At 35.1% G+C, this 20,411-nt stretch overlaps 1 protein-coding gene across 1 annotated transcript in view; it reads left to right on the top strand.

The window, feature by feature from the left end:
- Positions 1-20,411, top strand: part of USH2A (usherin) — an 833,496-nt gene that overhangs the window by 76,012 nt on the left and 737,073 nt on the right. The window contains exon 4 of the mRNA XM_059039022.2: positions 9,284-9,416. Within this exon, the coding sequence (XP_058895005.1) occupies positions 9,284-9,416 (133 nt within the window). The remainder of the gene's footprint in view (positions 1-9,283; positions 9,417-20,411) is intronic.

The following is a 20,411-nucleotide window of genomic DNA, read 5'->3' as shown; positions in this document are numbered from 1 at the left end:
GATTGGGTAGAAATCAGTAGAACTTTTACTTAGTGTAAAAACCCATTGGTTTACATGCGGTAAATCAGTGAAGTTAGACCACACCTTCACACCATACACAAAAATAAACACAAAATGGCTTAAAGACTTAAATATAAGACACGACACCATAAAACTCCTAGAAGAGAACATAGGCAAAACATTCTCTGACATAAATCGTACCAATATGTTTTCTTAGGTCAGTCTCCCAAGGCAATAGAAATAAAAGCAAAAATAAACAACTGGGACCTAATCAAACTTACATTCTTTTGTACAGCAAAGGAAACCATAAACAAAATGAAAATACAACTTACAGACTGGGAGAAAATAATTGTAAATAATGCAACTGACAAGGGCTTAATTTCCAAAATATATAAACAGCTCATACAACTCAATAACAAAAAAAAAAACAGCCCAATTGAAAAATGGGCAGAAGACCTAAATAAACATTTCTCTAAAGAAGACATACAGATGGTCAAGAGGCACATGAAAAGATGCTCAACATTGCTAATTATTAGAGAAATGCAAATCAAAACTACAATGGGGTACTACTTCACACTGGTCAGAACGGCCACCATCAAAAAGTTTACAAATAATAAATGCTGGAGAGGGTGTGGAGAAAAAGGAACTGTCTTACACTGTTGGTGGGAATGTAAATTGATACAGCCACTATGGAAAGCAGTATGGAGGTTCCTTAAACTAAAAACAGAGTTGCCATATGATCCAGTGATCCCACTTTTGGAGCACATATCCCGAGAAAACTCTAATTTTGAAAAGACGCATGTACCCCAGTGTTCATAGCAGCACTATTAACAATAGCCAAGACGTGGAAGCAACCTAAATGTCCATTGACAGATGAATGGATAAAGAAGATGTGGCAGGGCTTCCCTGGTGGCGCAGTGGTTGAGAATCTGCCTGCCAATGCAGGGGACACGGGTTCGAGCCCTGGTCTGGGAGGATCCCACATGCCGCGGAGCAACTAAGCCCGTGAGCCACAACTACTGAGCCTGCGCATCCGGAGCCCGTGCTCCGCGGCAAGAGAGGCCGCAACAGTGAGAGGCCCGTGCACCGCGATGAAGAGTGGCCCCTGCTTGCCACAACTAGAGGAAGCCATCGCACAGAAATGAAGACCCAACACAGCCAAAACTAACTAACTAACTAAATAAAATTTTTGAAAAAAGATGTGGCATATATACACAATGGAATACTACTCAGCCATAAAAAGGAATGAAATAATGCCATTTGCAGCAACATGGATGGACCTGGAGATTATCATACTAGGTGAAGGAAGTCAGAAAGAGAAAGACAAATACCATATATCATTTATACATGGAATCTAAAATATGATACAAATGAACTTATTTACAAAACAGAAACAGACTCATAGACATAGAAAACAAATTTATGGTTACCAAAGGGGAAAGCGGGTGAGGGAGGGATAAATTTGGAGTTTGGGATTAGTGGATAGAAACTACTATATATAAAATAAAGAACAAGGTCCTACTGTGTAGCACAGGGAACCGTATTCAGTATCCTGTAATAAACCATAATGGGAAAAATATGAAAAATTATATATAATATATATGTCTAGCTGAATCACTTTGCTGTACACCAGAAACTAACACAACATTGTAAATCAACCATACTTCAATTGAAAAAAAAACTTACAGTCTTCTGCAAAAGAGTGACATAATCTGCTTTTGTTTTGTCAAGAATCCTTGGGCTTCTGTCTTGAGAATATACTGAAGGGGAACACAGATTGAATCTGGGAGGCCAGTTAGGAGGCCATCGCAGAAATCTAGGGAAGAGGGGGCTTGGGCTAGTGTTGTAGCGAGAGAGGTGGTGAGCAGCAGAGAGGTGGTATAGGCAGCTTATAGGCATGTCACTACAGTGGGAAGGAGAGAAATGGGGAAGTATTTAGAGGAGAAGAGTTCTAAGATTATTTTTCTCTTTCTCATCTTTGTCCCTAAGCACTTTATTCATGTTTACTTTATTACATTTTCCCACCTGGCATTGAAAATAATTTTATATGCCAGTTTCCATTACAGAATACAAACTCCTTGAAGAAAAGGTCTGTGTTATATATGCTTTATATGTAGCATAACAATTAGCATATTATAATATGCTCATTGAATATTCAAACGACTGAAACATTTTCAAAAAAACTATGGTTTTAAATGAAGTGTATGATGAACAGTTTTCTTCCTAAACATGGAAGACAAAATAAGAAGTTGACTTTTTAAGGAGGGGAACTTGTAGGCATAACAAATAAACAACTTCCAGATTTGGGGATATAAAATGCTGAAAAGGTTACTAAGGTGTTTTACAATTGATTCTAATAATCTTTTCAAAGTCATCTGTTCCATATGGATTACATAGAAAAAAGAACTAATGATACATTGAGATAATTAAGAGTGTAGAAAATTGTGATCATCTCTGTACCAAATGTGAAATTGGGCTCGAAATGTTCCTAGACAGTATCTACAGAAAATGGGCTGGCTCTATTCCCGTTCCCTAGGAAATCAATAGTAAATCAAACCATTGGCAGATTTTTCTATTTTATATATATATATGTGTGTGTGTGTATGTGTGTGTCTGTGTAAATTAATAGCTTTTTTTTTTTTTGAAGTGAAGAGAGTAATAGTTTCGGAAGAAGTGGCCATGAGAGTTTTACATCTACTCAAGATAGGACAAAGAAAACAACTTAGATTCCTATGTTAAATTTCTAGAGATTAATTAAGTTGGAGGCTTATTCTTAGGAGGTTGCAGTATATGGAGAGAGAAATTTAATGGATATCAAGGGTGAGTAGTACATCCAAAGCATCATACTTAGGGTGAAAATGTAGTACACTTAGGCATGGATCACTCCCAGGGCCTGGCTTGTCTGAGTTACTCAGAGAGGAAAAAAAAAAAGTCTGTATGTAGGGGACAGGGGTCTGGTGGGGAGGGGGTGGGGGGATGAACGGGGCAGGGGGGAAGGGAGAAGGGGCCAGGGAGAGGAGTGTTGAAATGAAATGTATGAGCTCATGGGAAGTTAAGAAAAGAAACAAAAGCAAGAAAATCTTGAGGAATATAGCTGTGTCTGAAGTCATTTCCCTGTAGCCATCTTTCATACAAAGAGAATGAGATACAAGATGTCATCAGTAAATCAGACCAGTAGTGGGAACGCATGCACATTGCAAGTACTTGTGGGCAACTCATGTGGTTAATTTCTACCAAACCAACCTTCCATGAACAATTACCTCAACTCTTTTTTTCATGTTGTTTGTATAAATATAGCATAGAAAATATTTAATAGAGTGGCGTATTTATTCATAATTATATGATTCTGTAAAAACCCATGTTAGTAAATAAGGTCACTTTACAAAGGTGAAGAATCCCTGTACGATATATTTTACCTGTTAGAAAATGGTGCCTTTTCTTTATTGCTTACAATTGCAGAACAGTGTAGATTGTGTTGGTGGTTTTGTTTTTGGAGTATCTATTAGTCAATCAATTAGTATTTATTGAGCTTCTGCCCAGCATGTAGGGCATGCTCATCAAATTTGCAAACGACACAAATCTTGGAAGATGTTAAGTACATTGGATGACAGACATAGCATCCAAAAAGATTTTGACAGCCTGGAACAATGGGCTGAATCTAACAAGATGAAATATAATGTGGATAAATATAAATTCCTATCCTTTGGTCCAAAAAACTGCCTATGTATAGGATGGAGTAGATATGCTTTAACAGTGGTGTAAGTTTTAAAAAAAAAAAAAGACTTAGTGTCTTAGTGACTAGTCAGCTCGACTTAATTTATCAGGTTTAGTTGTATGATGTCATGAAATCTAGCATGCAGTTTTGGATTATATTAAGGTGATAATCTTACTTCAATTTGGCGGGAGACCACAAGTAGAGATTGTAGTATTTCTGGAGCCACATTTTAAGAAGAGAGAGACCCAGAACCATGTCATATTTAGAACACCACAGAAACTAAACACATTTATCGTGAAGAAGATTTAGGAGAAAAATGATATGTGTGGACTCTCGTGTGGAAAAGGGATTGGATTTTTTTTTCACGTGGTCTTAATAATCAGAGCTGGGGCCTACGAATTGAAGTTATAAGGAGATATCTTTCAGTTCAATCATTTATAATAGTAAAAGCTGTTCAAAGATAAAAGGGTTCCCGAAGTCTTCAGGAGCAGAATACTGGAGTAGGTAAACCTTAGTGTCCTCATTCTGGGGATAATAACACAGTAGAGGGACAATCTGAGAACCCCGTGAGATACTCTCAGTGAAGCACTCAGCGCACTGCCCGGCAAATGGCAAGGGATTGTATAGCTCATTGGAGTTCTTACTCTTCTTCTTATGGGAGGTGTTGATACAAAGCCTGAATCATCACTGTGTTGAGTTAAAGCCAAGAAACTCAATGGGTGGGTCTGATAAACTAGATGGTGGTCATTTCTAAATGCTCGCTGGGTGCAATCTCTGAAACCAGTTATTCTTCTGTGTGACTTTGAAGAGTGTAACCTTGTTAAAAAAAAAATTCTCTGTGATTCCATTTCATCACTTGCAGATAATGCCAAACCTGCCTTAGGTTGTTGTAAGGATTAAAAAAATGAATATATATATAATTTAGAACAATGCTTGACATGCTAGTTAATAAATGAGAGCACCTTTATGATGCTGAAGTAGTCAACGAAGGATCGTTGTAGGATACAGGACTTGAGATATACGTTTTGAAAAATATTATAAATTTAGGTAAATGAAAAGCAGTAGAAGGTTATTCCCATATGGAAATAGCTTGAATAAAACATGGAGATCGAATAAGCATTGTGGGCTCATCAGACAGTGAAGAAACCTTACCAGTTAGGTGAAGGTGGCTACTGGTGACCAGTTAGAAATAAAAGTGGATGGAATGAGTGAGGGAAAACCTCAGAAGACCTTTGGTTTGGGGTGGTACACAGAGTGGCGTTCCACACGCTTTCAGGTAGGGGATGAAACATACATGTGATATTTAAAAATAACCTTATGAAGTTTTCAGAATAAATTGCCTTCCTTATGCTTAAAAATTATGGATGGAATAGTTGAATCTTTTATGCAAATCCTTCTTTATCCTAGAAATAGAAATTCTATTTCAGGGCAATTTCTATTTCAGAAAGTCCAAAACACTTTTTCCTCCATGAAGTTTTCCCTTCAGATTCATATCACAGTGGTTTTCTTTTTTGTTTGAAACCCTTAGCATTCAAAATGTCTTTCGTATTTGTTATCATCCGTCATCATCTTCTGAGAGTGAATTTGAATTCACGATCTGTTGCCAGATCACTTTGTGTTAAATCTATGAAAAAGGTGTTCTTCAAAAGGCTTCAAATTATTTTGTTTTAAAATGAGACCCATCACATTAATGAAACTGCTATTCTTGGGAGGCTTACATAAGTTGGTTCTAGGAAGACAGGACCCACAGAGAAGGTCCAAAAGTAGTTTATATACCACACATTCGTGGATTAAGGTGTGACTTCTGAAAGCAACTCCATAAAAAAAGACAGCACTGCATTCACTGCACGAAGATTCAGTACGTAAGTAAAAAACAACCGTCATCATTTGTAGTGACTCAGACACTATTTAGTATGCTAAAATTACTGTTGTTTCATACATACAAGCTCCTTGAGAAAAAGGACAGTGATTTTATTTTCTTGGTGCAACTCACAGGGCCACTGTGGGTGCTGGGTTAATGCCGTGTTGAATTAAATTTAAATTAGGAGGATATTGGCAACAGGAAAGCTATAAAACGAAAACTATTTCTCCAATGAGGAAGTCAGCATAGGTTCTCTGCCTTTTTGTTTCCCAAGCTGAATCAGCACTTTTTTGTTTTCCTTTATCTTTGTTGTTGTTCCTGGTGATGGTGGCCTACAGGAGCAGCGTAGCAGCAGACGTTTGGTGTTTCAGTGGAACAGGTGATTGTTGACAGTTACGAGGTGAATTTGGTTGTATTTTTTCCCTTGGTAGCTTCTCCGCAATTGTGTGACCTTCTGGAATTGTGAGTTATGCTCCTCTCTAATAAGGCATGAGAATGGTTAGGAATTCTACATTTTTAAGTCCACTACACTCTTGTGCTCAAAGGACTGAGGACAGCGTATCCCAGGGACACCAAATTTGACCCCCTAAACAATGGCTAAAATAAACTTTGAAACCCTGAGCGAATGAAGGCTGGAGAATGACTTGCTCCCCTGTATCTTCTTCCCAAAATGTTTTTGGACGTCTTATGAAGGCGTTTAAGGCTTTTTCTACAGCTGCTATTGGTTTTGCCAATTCATTCCTTCAAGCCACGCCAATAAACATGTACAGACTCCTCTAATCCTCAGAGAGGTGGAGAAAAAGATAGGTGGGAAGTGCACTGTAGTAGAAGGCTTTCTTTTCACAGGTGAGAAGTTCTGTCGTATATGTTCCTATTCCCCTAAATAACTGGCAAGCTCATCAGGATGAGGTCTTGCAAAGAGCCACCATGATGGTTACGGTTTCAGTGTGATGGGGCCCCAGACCTGAATTGCAAAGTGTAGTGTAGAGGATCCTGGAATATAAAACATGGTGCAGAACACCAAAGAGGATTTAATCTTATTTATAAAAAGGTGGTTGCAGGGGGGTGGCAAAAACAGGCGAGAGTGACTGGGGATCATCATTAATCATGTTTTAAGTACCAGCAAAGTGAAAACATTCTCCTGGAATTCACTTCAGCGACACTGAATCCTTCTACTAAGCAAATATGTGACGAGTTGATAAAAAGAAAAGAAAAAAAAGAAAGGTCCTGAACTCTTGACTACAGATATAATACAGTGAATACAGAAAATCAAAAGCATGCTTTCTATCTGACTCAAAATAAAGGTGCACTTAAACTTGTAAACGACAACATTTTTATTTGAATGATATGACAGAACTGTCAGAGGAGTGTTACCTGCTATAAAGAAAGCCAAAGAATTATTACCTTTATTAGACCAGTGACACTGAGCTTTAGCCATACATTTCTAACTTCTGTCCCTCTACGGAGACAATTTTCTTTTCTTAAATAAACTGTCATGCTAGTGTTAATATATTGTTGGCTCTCTCATGCTCTGAGAATACTGCTGATATAAAACATGTATATGTTAGATTGGTAATAGTATCTTTAGTGTAGCTGACTAGAACAAATGTGTTTCCCTCATGGCTGTGCTAATGTGATAAAGGAAAATTGGCTGTTCATCAGCTTTTGGCTGGGTAAAGACAGTAGAGATGGAGCCACATTCTTTTTTATGCATTAATACCATCGAGAACTTTTCACGAGTTATATTTCATGTGCCTGCATGTTGCACAAAGATGTTGTAAAACATGAGATAATGCTACAAATAACAAAGTAGAAAAGCCTGTATCTTTTATAATGATAACAGTCAAACACCAAATGACAGTAACAGGCTGTAAAAAATGGGATGCAAAAAAAAAAAAAAAAAAAGCCACAGTGGTGGTGTACATCCAGGTCCGTGAGGAGCTAGTGTGTGATTTTATGTCTTTATGTTAAAGCTTTGTTTTATAATTAAGTAAAATGCAACACAGGGTCAGTGAGTTTAGGAAAGAACATGAAAGCAGGTTGGGTAGAGTGGATAAAAGCCGTATTGAATAAGTCTTTGAAGAATTGGTATTGCCAAGAAATTATGATGTTAACTTCTAGGTGTGTGTGTGTGTGTGGTGTGTGTGTGTGTGTGTGTGCGCGCGTGCTTTTTTTTTTTGAGAAGCAGTTTGAAAGGAGTTCACTCATATGATTTAAATATATCAGAGGATGGTTATTTTTGTCTTTTTTTTTTTTTTTTTTTTTTTTTGCGGTACGCGGGCCTCTCACTGCTGTGGCCTCTCCCGTTGCGGAGCACAGGCTCCGGACACGCAGGTTCAGCGGCCACTCCGCAGCACGTGGGATCTTCCCGGACCGGGGCACGAACCCGCGTCCTCTGCATCAGCAGGTGGACTCCCAACCACTGCGCCACCAGGGAAGCCCCTATTTTTGTAAGGCTATTTTAATAGAATTTCATTTTGGATGCTATGATTTGATATTTTTAAATTAAGATGGTAGCATCTGACCTTCAACTGCAAGGCATTAAGTTTCTCAATAAAGTAATCTGCATAAAAGTTTGATTGAATTGACTATTTAGGGATCAACACAGACAAAAATGTCATAACTTTTTATGGTGTAATCCAGGGGTGGTCAGACTACAGCTCACGGGACAAATCTGGCTGGCTACCTGTTTTTTTGTTTGTTTGTTTGTTTTTTGGTTTTTTTTTTTTTTGCGTTATGCGGGCCTCTCACTGTTGTGGCCTCTCCCGTTGTGGAGCGCAGGCTCCGGACGCGCAGGCGCAGCGGCCATGGCTCACGGGCCCAGCCGCTCCGCGGCACGTGGGATCTTCCCGGACCGGGGCACGAACCCGTGTCTCCTGCATCGGCAGGCGGACTCTCAACCACTGCACCACTGGGGAAGCCCATGGCTACCTGTTTTTACAAAAGTTTTGCTGGAACACATCCATGCCGATTCACATACATGTCTCTGGCTGCTTTCCTATTACAGCAGAGTTGAGCAGTTATGACCTGGACCGTTTGGACCACAAAACCAAATCACTCGGCAAACAAATAAACAACATTTATTCTCTGGCTGTTTACTGAAAAGGTTTGTTTACCCCTGCTGTAGAGAGTTGTTAGGTTGCCTGATTAATTAGTCTAGCACACGATTGGCAGTTTTTTACATTATTCTGTATTAGAGAAGTAGAGATGAAAATTACCAACTAGATACCAACACCAAAGAAAGTAAATGTTTACAAGGAGCCTTTTGTACTAGCAACCTAAACTGAATTATATCCATATGGAATGCATCTTTGGTATATCTGGTTTTGAATATTTTTGCCTTTTGTGTTCATTTCTGTTTGTTTGCAGATATGACTGTAACAGATTTAACTAGTAGCTAAAGAAACAACACGTCTCCAAAAAGACTTAGAAAGGCATGGCAGTCAGAGCTGTTAAATATATGGGACAAACGCATGCCCGTGAATACCCTGGCAGATATGACCCCAGCACAAAACTATAGCATATAGGTTTATATCTAGATATACAAACACAAGACATATCATTGAGCCATTAAAATAAAATTCCAGTCTTTCCAGATGAAGGAAGTGGAGAAGTGGGAAATTAACTTGAGAAAGCCTGCTGAAGTGTAGTTATTATAAAATAAAAGGTTATGCAATCAAAACAATAATGGCGATAATTTCTTACAGGTACATCAGACGAAAATCAGTTTCTTCGTCAATGGTTTGGAAGAGGATAATAAAGCTTTTGATGCAAGAACTCTAAGTGGTTCAATTACAGATTTTGCCTCTGGTACGATGCAAATAGGACAGAGCTTAAATGGTAAGAGTCCGACTTCAGAAAATTATTTATTTTATCCAATTACACTGTTTCTTAAAAATTGTGTCAAAAATAATATTTTAAAATACCCAGGTGTATTTGTTTCGTAGGGCTGCTGTAACGCATTAGCCCCAACTGGGTGGCAGCTCAATTAAGCAGATTTCATGCCCTGGTGGTTCTGGAGGGTCGAAGTCTGAAATCAAGGATTCAGCATTGGTTTCTTCTGGAGGTTCTGAGGGAGGATTCATTCCATGCCTCTCTCTTTCTAGTGGCTTCTGGTGATACTTAGTGTTCCTTGACTTGTAGCTGTACAACTTCAAACTTTGCCTCCATCTTCACCTGGCCTTTTCCCCTTCCCTTTTCAGGACACTTGTGACCAGATTTAGGACCCATCCTAATCCAGTATTGTCTTGTGTCAAGATCCTTAATTACATCAGCAAAGACCCTTTTTCCAAATAAACTCACACTTGCAGGTTGCAGGTAGTCGTATCTTTTGGAGGCCATTATTCAACCCACTATATCAGGGAATCTTTAAAATTAGAGTGTCTCTATCATTTATTTTTAAAGTAAGAACACTATGTAATAAACTATATTTTCTTTTTTAAATTTATTTTTTATTGAAGTAAAGTTGAATTACAATGTTGTGTTCATTTCTGCTGTATAGCAAAGTGAATCAGTTACACACATATATATATATACATTCTTTTCCATTATGGTTTATCACAGGATATTGAATATAGTTCCCTGTGCTATACAGTAGGACCTTGTTGTTTATCCATTCTCTATATACCAGTTTGCATCTGCTAATCCCAAACTCCAACTCCTACCCTTTCCCACTCCCCTCCCCCTTGGCAACCACTAGTCCATTCTCTGTGTCCGTGGTTTTGCTTCCATTTCATAGATAGGTTCATTTGTGTCATATTTTAGATTCCACATATAAGTGATATATGGTATTTGTCTTTCTCTTTCTGGCTTACTTCACTTAGTATGATAATCTCTAGTTGCATCTATGTTGCTGCAAATGGCATTATTTTGTTCTTTTTTATGGCTGAGTAGTATTCCATGGTATATATGTACCACATCTTTATCCATTCATCTGTTGATGGACATCTAGGCTATTTCCATGTCTTGGTTGTTGTGAATAGTGCTGCTATGAACATAGGGGTGGATGTATCTTTTTGAATTATAGTTTTGTCTGGATATATGCCCGGGGTTGGATTGTTGGATCATATGGTAATTCTATTTTTAGTTTTCTGAGGAACCTCCATACTTTTTTCCACAGTGGCTGCACCAACTTCCATTCCCACCAACAGTGTAGGAGGGTTCCCTTTTCTCCACACTCTCTTCAGCATTTGTTATTTGTAGACTTTTTAATGGTGGTCATTCTGACCAGTGTGAGGTGGGACCTCATTGTAGTTTTGATTTGCTTTTCTCTAATAATTAGCAATGTTGAGCATCTTTTCGTGTGCCTCCTGGACATCTGTATTTCTTCTTAAACTATATTTTCTTTCAGGTTTATATTTTATTGTATGGCTATTGTTAAAGTAAGCCTTAGAGTATTAGACAGAAACTGGAAAATAATAGTCAACATGGAATAAACTGGATTAATGGTGTTCATATCTTCCCACCCTAAAAATTGGCTATGTAGATTAAGAAGATAATATGCATCACATCCTGAAAAGAACAGAAGTTGTATTTAGACTTCTCTTGAAATAACTATCACAGTGGTCTATAAAATTGTCTGCACTTTAAAATGAGAATGTGAATTATTTTATATTACTAAATAATAAATGCTCATTATAAGAAAATCCAAACAACACAGAACTCTATAAAATAGGAAGCATTTTCCTTTTTTGACATTCATAGATAGAAATAGTTAACTTTGTTATACCCTTCCATCATTTTTGCACATATAGCTAGAAATATGGTTATAAATATAATAATTTTCCAAAAATGAAATTATCATACATATGCTTTCTCTGAGCCCTCTAAAAATAAATACTTCCCCTCCAAATGTGATGAGAAACATGTCAGTATGCCTTCTCATTTAAAATGGCTGCATTGTGCACAATTGTATAGCTGTAACCAAAACTTTTTAAACAAGATTGTATTGATGAACATTTAGGTTATTTCTACTATTTCAATATTATTAGCAGTTGTTTGATAGAAAACACTAAATATATATATCTATATATTATATCTGTGTCTGTATCTATCATGCCTATGCACATATACATATATATTTGTTTGAACAATTGCCTGTGCAGTTTCCTAAGACCTTAACTTTGGCGTCAATTTCCCTGATTTCAAATCCCATCTCTCTACTTACTAGCCATGTGACCGGGAGTAACTTTTTAATGTCTCTAAACTGTAGTTACGTCCAATTTAAAATCATGATGATGATGATATTACAGTCCCATTGTAAGGATCAAATGAGGCTATGTCATAAAAAGCACTACTATTTTTCCAGCATCTGGTACCTAGTAGTTGCTCCATATTTGTAGAATGAATGAATACTGTACCTTGTATATACTAAATCATATTGATATGTAATACTATTATTAATATTATAATTATTTCCCTAACATGAATCAATAGAAGTTAAATAGGTTGAAATACATGGTCATTTTAAAATTTTAATACATATGAGATGGATTACCCTAAAGCATAACAACAGATAATCTCCAGAAAGGTTGTGAAAATTTACAACCTGATTTAAAAATAAAGGTAAGTATTTGCCTCCTTAAACAGTAACTGACCTTACAAATTATCCTTGTTTTTTTCTCTTTTGTCATTCCTCTCATTGAAATATGTTTTTGTGCACTGCCTTAGAATTATTTGGCCATTAGTGAGGTTGACTGGCTTTCCACATATGTCTTGATAATTTGCATTTCATTTGTTAATTCCTTATACATATTGTGTGTCTATATTTATAGTCTGGAATTTCTTATTTGTAAAAGCTCATTAATGCTAAGAATATTATGTTACACACGTTTTCGTTAGTTTTTAGATAGTCTGGTAACTTTGCATTATAGAAATTTAAAAGTATTTTGTTTTTAATAAAGGCAAAACATGCATGTAACATAATGCATAAATATTAAGGGGTACAGCTTTATAAAATTTTAATCCTATATAATTCTCATCCAGAATGAGATCATCAAACATTTCTTGTATTAAGAATAGTGTTAGTAAGGACCTCTATTGGCATAGATTAGTGTTGCCTATTCTTGAATTCTCATGTAAATTAAATCATGCAGTAGGTACTCTTTTGTGTCTAATTCCTTTTCTAAGTACTATGCTTGTAAGATTTATCTATATTGTGTGTTGCTATTTCTTTAAGCTTTAGGAAATATTTCTTTACTTTTTCAAAGTGGATATTCTAACCAACGATATTTGAGAATTTCGGCGATCCGTGTCCTACCAACATTGAGTATTGTCATATGTTATTGTTGTTTGCCATTCTGGTGGCTGTATGGTACATTTCCTGATGATTTATGATGTTGAGAACATTTTCATGTGCTTCTTGGTCATGGCTATGCTCTTTTGTGAAATACCTATTTAAGTTTTTGCCTATTTTTAGTTGGATAGTTTGTCTTTTTATTACTTACAGGAGCTCTTCAGTATTTTGAATATGAGTTCTTTGACAGATACATGGACTTCAAATACCACTTTCTGGGTTATGGCTTATACTCTCATTTTTCCTTTGATCAACAGATATTCTTAATTTTAGTGAAGTCCAGTTTATTAACTTTTCTTTCAAACTTAATACTTTTCATGTCCTGTTTAGAATATCTTTGCAAATCCTGAAAGAATAAAGTGTAGGAGAAAACCATAAAGACCATAAAGATGTTCCCATACACTTTATTTTAAAAGTGCTATCATTATACGTCTCAAATTTAGATTGATGCTCTTTCTGGGATTGATATTTGGGTATGGTATGAAGTAGGAGTCAAGATCCATTTTTTTCCCCCCTGAATATCTTGACCCAGAAACATTTTCATCATTTCTCTACTACTTTGCAGTGGTAACTTTGTCACAAATTATATATTTGTTATGTGAAAATGGGTTTGTTCCTGAGCTCACCGTTTTGTTTCAATGATATGTTTGCCCTTACTTATCATTAAAGCATTTAGTTTTCATTATCGTAGCTTCATAAAAGTCTTAATATCTAGAAGTATTTAAAATTTCTCCAAATTTTTTTTCTTTCAGCATTGTCTTGGCTATTATATGAATTTTAGAAGGAGTTTTTTGATTTTCACAAAACTTTGAGGGAATTTAAATCCTTAACTCAATTCTGAGAGAATAGACAGCTATAGAATATCAAGTCTTCCAATCCATGAACATCATATACTCCTTACTTTCTCCCAGCAATGTTTTTAGTTTTCTGTATAGCGTCTCATTCATATTTGTAAGACTTAGTCCTGTGTATCTGTTGGTCCTTTTCTTCATGTAATTTTACTTCAATTGTTTTGGAACTTTATTCTCTAATTTTCTTTCTGTTATATAAAAATGCCATCAATTTTTATATTGACCTTAAGTCCAATGACCTTGCTAAATTTTAATTCTAATAGTTATACAATCATATCATATATACATAGTAGGCACTCAAATGTTTGCAATAAAGGAATAAGTAGTCATGGCTTTGGAGTTGTCACATAGATGTTTATGGTTGTTGTTATTAATAATTTTGAAACAATGTAAAATTTTAATTTCCCCCTCTGACCTGAGCTGTCTAGTTTAAAGAAAAAAGTAAATATTTTAAATTTTCAAAAAACATTCTAAAACACTGTGGTTAAATTTCCAGGCTCTGGGGTCAGATAAATGTAGGGTTGAATTCAACTTAGTTGTGTATTTTTGGTCAAAATATGTATCCCTTTTAAGTCTTAGGTTTCTAATCTATTAAGTAATGTTTTAATAAATGATTCATGGGGAAAATTATAAGAATTATATGAGACTATGTATGTGTAGTATGTACTGCTTGTCATACTGTAAATGTTAATAAGTGACAACTATTATTATCCTCTTTGAATATCTATTTTCTTCTTGTGAAGCAGAGATAACAATTACTTTCCATAGAATTGTTGAGCGATCCAAAGAAAAGTGACTCTATTATTTTAATTTGTATATTCTCTTAGATCAAGCTAAACTTATGTGAAGAAGTAACATTTTAGGGAGCCAATATATTTAGAAACTTGGTTTGAGTAATTAGTATATTGAAAAATTTTATAAAGTACTGTGCCTGCAGAAATTCTTAACACATTACATCTTGTGAGCCTTATTTCAATATTTAACTCCCATTAGCACTTCTAAAAGTGTTTTATTGCCCCCAATATTGCTCAAAGTAGTAGACAGTGCCATAAATTTGTCCACTCTGCACTGTGGGGTTGAAGTGATTTGCTCCTATTCTATTTCAGTATACTAAATGTTGAATTAATGCTTTCAAAGGACTTGTGGACTGAATATGATATTTGTTTTTAAACTGCAAAAAACTGATTCAACTTATGATTGGAAAACACATCATTGGAAAAGCGTTTATTTCCAATGTTACCTAGTTTTTATTACAGTTTTTCTCCTTAAGTCCTGAGCATCGGAGAACTACAGGAGGAAAGAATATTTTAAAATGAGTTTTATCTTTTTTCCCATCAATTTATAGGTACAGTTGTACCTACTGTATCTTTTCTCTAATTAGAGATGGCAGATAGACTGGCTCATTACTTCCGCCTAATGAGGCAGGCTCCATGCCACCTCTCTAATCAGAAAAGAGATAGGTACAGAATGTTCCCACGGACTTATTATAAATCATTTTCTTTCTCTCACCTTGCTCCTTTTTTCAATCAAAAAATTAAGTCCCTGTTCTCCATACTTTTGTCCGCATCCAAGATGGTTTCATTCAGGAGAGGTAATTGTGCAAGAGATTACCGCGAGCTGAATTAAAGGTGCTCTCATGGAGCATGGGGCTGGCTGTCTCTGCTTTGGAACAGATACTACCTCAAACACAGGCATATCAAACGAAGGCCTATAGGAAATCAAGATGGCTTTTCTTACTTTCTCTGGTTAGGCTTAATTGGTTTCTTTGGTTCTGTACCCAGGAAGCAACGACTTTTCACATGAGTATTGGCTGCTAGAGAGCCTTTTCTTTGAGTCTCATTTCTAACTAGCATAACTTTCTAGAAAAATACGTTGCCAATGACACTTTCTGTTGCTGCAAGCCTTGTCTTTGCCTCACCTAGGAAATTAATCAGTGGACCAGGTGAATGCTTTTTCCTGAGCCCTGTATCGGTAGTAATGGGATATGTATACGTATAATGTGTACATATTAATGTGATACTCAGATTTGCTTGGACTGATTTTTAAATATACAAATAGAAACACCTTAGACCATCCATATCAACCAACATGTATCTGTTTATTTTTAGAATATTTTCTTCCAGTTGTGTGTCTATTTCAATGCCTCCAGTTGGGCATAAAACCTAGAGGAGTTGTGGTAACAGACATGTAATTGTAAGCAATCTCTAATGTCACTGTGATAATGAACTACAATAGCCCTCCACATTGTGGATTTAAAAATACAAAATCATGTGAATCAAAACTTGCCCGAGCTATTTCTGAATTCATTTATCAACAGAATTCTACTTTCCTTTTTAATGTGGGCATCTCTACATGATGCATTTGAAAGTGTGTAGTACTTTCTTAAGAAGGTGATTGGTCATTAAGAAATCAGTGGATGTTTGTTGTGTAGCTGTGAAAGTGAATATACAGGGAACAAAGTGACAATCATCTGAAGCTAATGCCAGCTTCCCTTCCCTTCATGTTTTCTACTGTGTGTTGCATCTTAATTCACCTGCTTGTTCTTCCTGGAGTTGGAATACTACTTTTATTTCTACTAGTGTCCCAAAGGTTAACATTTCTAACTTCAGCGAGGTATAGAAAGTCGGCTTTCCTTTTAGTTTAGCTGAGATTATGCATAAATTTTTCTGAGAATTTTTTTGGGGGGAATTAGATAAAAAGACATGAAATAGAAAAGTTTAGAAATTGATGGATTAAGACAGGTAAATGGAATGGAAGAAGAGTATAGGAACAAGGTATAGAAAGGTATAGAGCAGTTTGGTTAAAGATGAAATTGGTGTTTCGGAGCATTGCAGAAGAGATATCTAGCAATGTTATCAGGACAAGTGGCACACTATGGTACAAAAATAAAAATAATTTAAATGTGTACCTTACAACCATATTAACTAAAAACTGCAGATGAATTAAAATTTAAATGTGAAATGTGTAATCATGAGGTAGTAGAGGACAGTAAAGGCAAATGTTTCCATAATCCTGGCATATTGAAAGATTTTTATTAGCATGATACCATGGCCAGAAATAGTAAAGGAAAAATATTGAAACATCTGACTAATAAAATGAGAATTTAAAATTCAAACAATGCTTATCATTTTGTACTCAGTTTGGCAAGGCATAAAAAGAGAGAATGCTAGTGTTGGAAAGAGTCTGTGATAACCTGGCAAGCTATGAAATGTAAAAATGTGGAAGTTACGTCATCCAAGTGTTCTCCTTCCAGGGCCTATATCTCAAGAATGCAATTAAACAAGGCCCTAAATATGTACACAAAAATGTTCATTGTAGAATGACTTAAAGTGGCAAATAATTGGGACCAGTTAAAAACTTCAAAAGGGAATTGCTTAAACAGATGATAGCTTATACTTAACAATGAAAAAGTGTGTACCATTAAGAGAAATAGAATGTCTGTTGGTAGAGACTTGGCAACAGGTCCATGATGTGTTATTACATGAGAAAAGCATGAGTGTGAGGTACACTATACTCTAACATGGGTTGAAGAAATACAAATCTGCACTGGATATTAAACTCATTGTACATAGAAATTATTGTTGTTATAATAATTAGTGCCTGAGAAACAAGGCATGAAATTTAGAGTCGGACAGTTTTTGGTTTGAATCCGGCTCTGCTTCTTAGAAGCCAATGACTTTGGCAAAGAATTGAGCTTCTCAATCCAATTTCCTCATTTGTTTCCTCATATGTAACATGTGTTTTAGATAGAGTTTTCAAAGCAAGTATAAAACTTATGCATAATATATACTTGGTTTGTGTTTGGTACTCAATGAAACTTTGCTATTATAAATATTAGTGTTATAATAATTTAGATATTAAGTTTATTGACTGTGAAATTTAAATATTTAAAAATAATGATCATGGACTGCATTTAATTTTTTGGCTCAAAATTTTCTTAGAGCGAGGAAGAAAAAAATGTTCAATTTAGGGCAATGATGTACTAGATGTTTAAAACTGCTGTATTTTTATAGGAAAGTCCCATGAAATAATTTCTTTCTCTCTTCAAAGATTAGTCCTCTCTGGTACTCTTCATTGTTTCTTGCAAATCCTGAATTCTACCTGGTGTTATTTCTTTTTAGTCTGAAGAATTTCCTTTTTCATTGCTTATAGTTCAGTCAGTGGGAAACAAATTCTCTCAGCTTTTATGAAATATGTCTTTAATTTGTCTTTGCTTTTGAAAGATATTTTCACTGGCTGTAGAATTCTACATTGCTAATTGTAATTTTTTTCAGCACTTTAAAGATTGTTGTTTCATTGTCTACTTGCCTTCATTGTTTCTAGTGAGAAATCAGCCACCGTTCATATCAATATTCCCTTGTAAGGTATATGCCATTTTTCTCTTGTTGCTTAAAATTTTCTCTTTTATGTTAATAGTTTAAGTTGTGCCTGGATGTAGTTTTCATAGTATTTATCCTGGTTGAGGTTTGCTCAGATTCTTGGATGTATAAGTTGATGTTTTCACTAATTTTGGAAGTTCTGATGATTATCTCTTTAAACTTTTATTGCTTTTCCTTTTTTTTTTCATTCCACATTCTTTCTCCTCTTACTCTGGGACTTCAATTACACTTATGTTAGAGTACAGATAGTGTCTCACAGATCTTGAGCACAATTTTTATTTGTTGCTTGTTTTTGTTTTCCCTACTCTTTTTTTATTCTTAGTATTTCTCTTTGGATACTTTCTACTGATTTGTCTTGATAGTCACTGATTATTTTCTCACGTGTATCTAGGCTGCCATTAAGCTTATCTAGAAAATTCTTCATTTTTTAATAACATACTTTTCATTTCCAGTATTTCCATTTGACTCATTTTTTTAGGATCTATCTCTCTTCTCCTGTTTCCCCATCTTTTCACATGTATTGTCACCATTTCCACTAGACATTTTAGTATTTTTACAATAAATATTTTCAAATCCCTATTTGGTGATTCCAACATCCGGGCCATGTCTATTGACTATATCCTTTTTTATGATGGGCCACATTTTCTTGCTGTTTCATGTGTCTTAAAATGTTTTTATTGTGTACCAGACATTTCTTATAAGGGAATAGAAGAGAGAGAAGTAAATAATAGTGACCTCCAGAGAAAAGAGCACTGCAGTGATACTGTTATTTAGAACTTTATTTTCCTTTTTATAATTTCATGACAGCTGGAGTGTATTCTTATCTTTTTGCTATTGATACCTAAAAACAACATTAACAATAACAAAGACAGAAAACACATTTTAAATTTTCTTGCATAAAATCCTTACCATCGTGAGCATTAAAAATTAAATGAGCAAGCTCCTTTGACTCTCCATTCTAGAACCATCATATTTTGAAGGTCTAGATTTTTATGATTTGTTTTTTTAATTTGTTTCAGAGTGAAATGTTTTCTTTTGTGTCACACTGACTAGAGATCAGATAATTAACCTAACCCCATCATGCAAAATTTTAATTTCAAATTTGAACTTTTGATAGAAATGAGGAAAAGCCATTATCTAACTCTTTGTGGAATGGACACATATTTGTTTTCTGTTCTACCACATTGGCAGTTTGTTTCATACCTATATCAGCCTATTAATGGTATTGTCAAAATGCTCAGTCTTTAAGCTTTGTTATGTTCAAAAATGAAGATTCTCTACCAAATGTTAAATAGATAGCTAGTGGGAAGCGTCTGCATAGCTCAGGGAGATCAGCTTCGTGCTTTGTGACCACCAAGAGGGGTGGAATAGGGAGGGTGGGAGGGAGGTGCAGAGGGAGGGGATATGGGGACATATGTATACATATAGCTGATTCACTTTATTATACAGCAGAAACTAACAAAACATTGTAAAGCAATTGTAGTCCAATAAAGAGGTTAAAAAAATAAAACAATTTAAAAAATTTATAAAAAAAGAAGATTCTGTGTTTCATATACCAGATATTTTTTCCAAAAATTTAGAGTAATTATCTTTAATTCTTCTAGCCTGTAGGTGGGTACCTCTGTTTAAAAACAACTATGCCAATCATTATACATCTAGTTCCAATTCTAAAATTTTTTTCATTCACAAGGACAGATCTAATCTTAATAACTTGTTGCTATTTCCTTTTATTTGACTTCAGCATTTTTAGTAATATCTAACTTTCTAAAATAATTTAGAAATTTTTCCTTACATCAGTGATTTTTTCCAGGTAATGGAAATTTATGACCTTAAAATATCAAAATGTACTTAAACAATTTTTAAAGATTCTTGAAGATCCCCCTCTCCTATTCTGTATTTACAATTATCATTCTCATGTCTTTTTTATACCTTTTTAAAATATACCGTTATTATAAGGTTGAACCACATAAAATTGCCATTCTTACAGACTAAAAATTGTCAGATATTAACTATTTCAACCTAATATGTTTATAAGTATATTTAAATAATATAAATGCTATTGTCTTCATGTTGCTAAAATTTACATAAGTGGCTTTATAGTGTATTTTCACCTTGGATTTTTCATAAAAATAGTTTTTGAGAATTTAAAATTTTGAGGTCTGGTTCATTCATTTTAGCTGCCCTATTAATATTCCATTTTATGAATAAAAGCATATATTATATATTTGTTCCCATGTTAAGAATTTTTTTTTTTATAATTTAGGAAATTTCATAGTTAACATATTGTATGTTTCTTCTTGTACACATTTCT

Source organism: Kogia breviceps, chromosome 1, assembly GCF_026419965.1.
Source record: "Kogia breviceps isolate mKogBre1 chromosome 1, mKogBre1 haplotype 1, whole genome shotgun sequence".
Classification (NCBI taxonomy): Eukaryota; Metazoa; Chordata; class Mammalia; order Artiodactyla; family Physeteridae; genus Kogia; species Kogia breviceps.
This window is presented reverse-complemented; position numbering and strand designations above follow the sequence as displayed.